The following is a 1,538-nucleotide window of genomic DNA, read 5'->3' as shown; positions in this document are numbered from 1 at the left end:
TTACCAGGGTGCTCAATCTTGTAGAATATTTTGATAAACGTTTCTGGATGAAACAACTGAAATCTTGTGATCCACCTTTATGTACAGATTATGCAAAATATTTAAACTATGAACTCACCAACCTTTGTGTTGACACTTGTTAGCATGTTTATTCTCAGGTTCCCTAGAAGTCTTCCGCTGTTTGCTTATATGTTTGACAAGCTATGTGCATGGAGTCTTACATGGCATATTTTTCAAGGAAACGTTGCATTCGCCAAATCATCACCGTGTATCTTATTTTGACTGCATTGTCAACGGAAGTACTATTATAAACTATTATTTACGGTGATTGTCTATATGTAGAAATCATCAGATGTCGAAAACCCTTGATTTAAATATTCATTTATGGTGTGCCTTTTCAAAAGAATGCAATGTTTACAAAACGTATCATATAGAGGTCAAATACCTCGCAATGAAATCGATGAATGACGTGTTCGTCCATATGGATTTGGAATGATTGTCACATAATACTTACTACTTCAACTGATGCATTACGCCTAACGCTACTGTCTCTTTTATCACGCGAATTTGCAATGAAAGATTTAGGACCTCTTCATTCATTTCTCGGCATTAGTGTAACTCGGAATTCACAGGGGTTATTTCTTAGTCAAAAGTCCTATGCGGAAACGATTATTGAGCGAGCTGGGCTCACTGGATGTAACCCGGTTGCAACACCCGTTGATACCGCCGGTAAATTGAGTTCGAAAAAGGGCAGACCGTATGCCAACCCAACTAAGTATCGTCAACTTGTCGGAGCTTTGCAATATTTAACTTTTACACGGCCTGATATTTTCTATGTCGTGCAACAGGTGTGTTTGCATATGCACGATCCGAAGGAAGTTCACATGAATGCTTTGAAACGTATAATCCGTTATTTGCAGGGCTCTTTATCTCTTGGACTTAATATCACTCGATCTGCCTCTACTAATCTGATTTCTTATACTGATGCGGATTGGGGTGGATGTGCCGACACGAGACGTTCCACCTCGGGTTATTGTGTATTTTATGGAGACAATTTAATTTCTTAGTTCTAAACGTCAGACCACTATGTCCCGCTTGTGACGACCCGGGAATTTTCGACCAAATTTAAACTTAATCTTTATAGGTTTCCTACACGATAAGCAAAGTCTGTAATGTGGAGTCTCAAAAATTTTGGAACAGTTACATGAATGCATTTGCTCTTTTGACCATTCCCGAAGATTCACGAACAATTGTTTGTAAATATATATGTATATATAAATGTAAGTAAATGTATATTAAATTAAAATTTTAAAATATGATTTAAGCATTAGAATATGATTAATAATTGTAGTATATTAAATTATAAGTTAAATTCAAACATATGTAATTTTTAAAATAAACGGTGATCCGAAAATGAGCTATATAATCTTTAGACTTATTAAAAATATATTTAGAAGCTAATTAATAAATTTTAACACTTTTTATAGTTCACTCATAAATGAGAGGGACAGTTGATGCGATTTTTATTTAACAAATTA

General features: G+C 34.8%; 1 protein-coding gene across 1 annotated transcript; it reads left to right on the top strand.

Moving 5' to 3' along the window:
• The first annotated feature begins 572 nt into the window (after window positions 1-572).
• Window positions 573-1,067, top strand: LOC139863371 (uncharacterized mitochondrial protein AtMg00810-like). Its single transcript, XM_071852009.1, has one exon. The coding sequence runs from the start codon at window positions 573-575 to the stop codon at window positions 1,065-1,067; it is 495 nt and encodes a 164-aa protein (XP_071708110.1).
• The last annotated feature ends 471 nt before the right edge of the window (window positions 1,068-1,538 follow it).

The sequence above is a fragment of the Rutidosis leptorrhynchoides genome, chromosome 8, assembly GCF_046630445.1.
Source record: "Rutidosis leptorrhynchoides isolate AG116_Rl617_1_P2 chromosome 8, CSIRO_AGI_Rlap_v1, whole genome shotgun sequence".
NCBI classification, from domain to species: Eukaryota; Viridiplantae; Streptophyta; class Magnoliopsida; order Asterales; family Asteraceae; genus Rutidosis; species Rutidosis leptorrhynchoides.
Note: the sequence above shows the minus strand (reverse complement) of the source record. Positions and strands in the feature narration are given on the sequence as shown.

Excerpts from the sequence above, each read along its gene's own strand:
- LOC139863371 (XM_071852009.1), top strand. The coding sequence starts at position 573 with ATGAAAGATTTAGGACCTCTTCATTCATTTCTCGGCATTAGTGTAACT.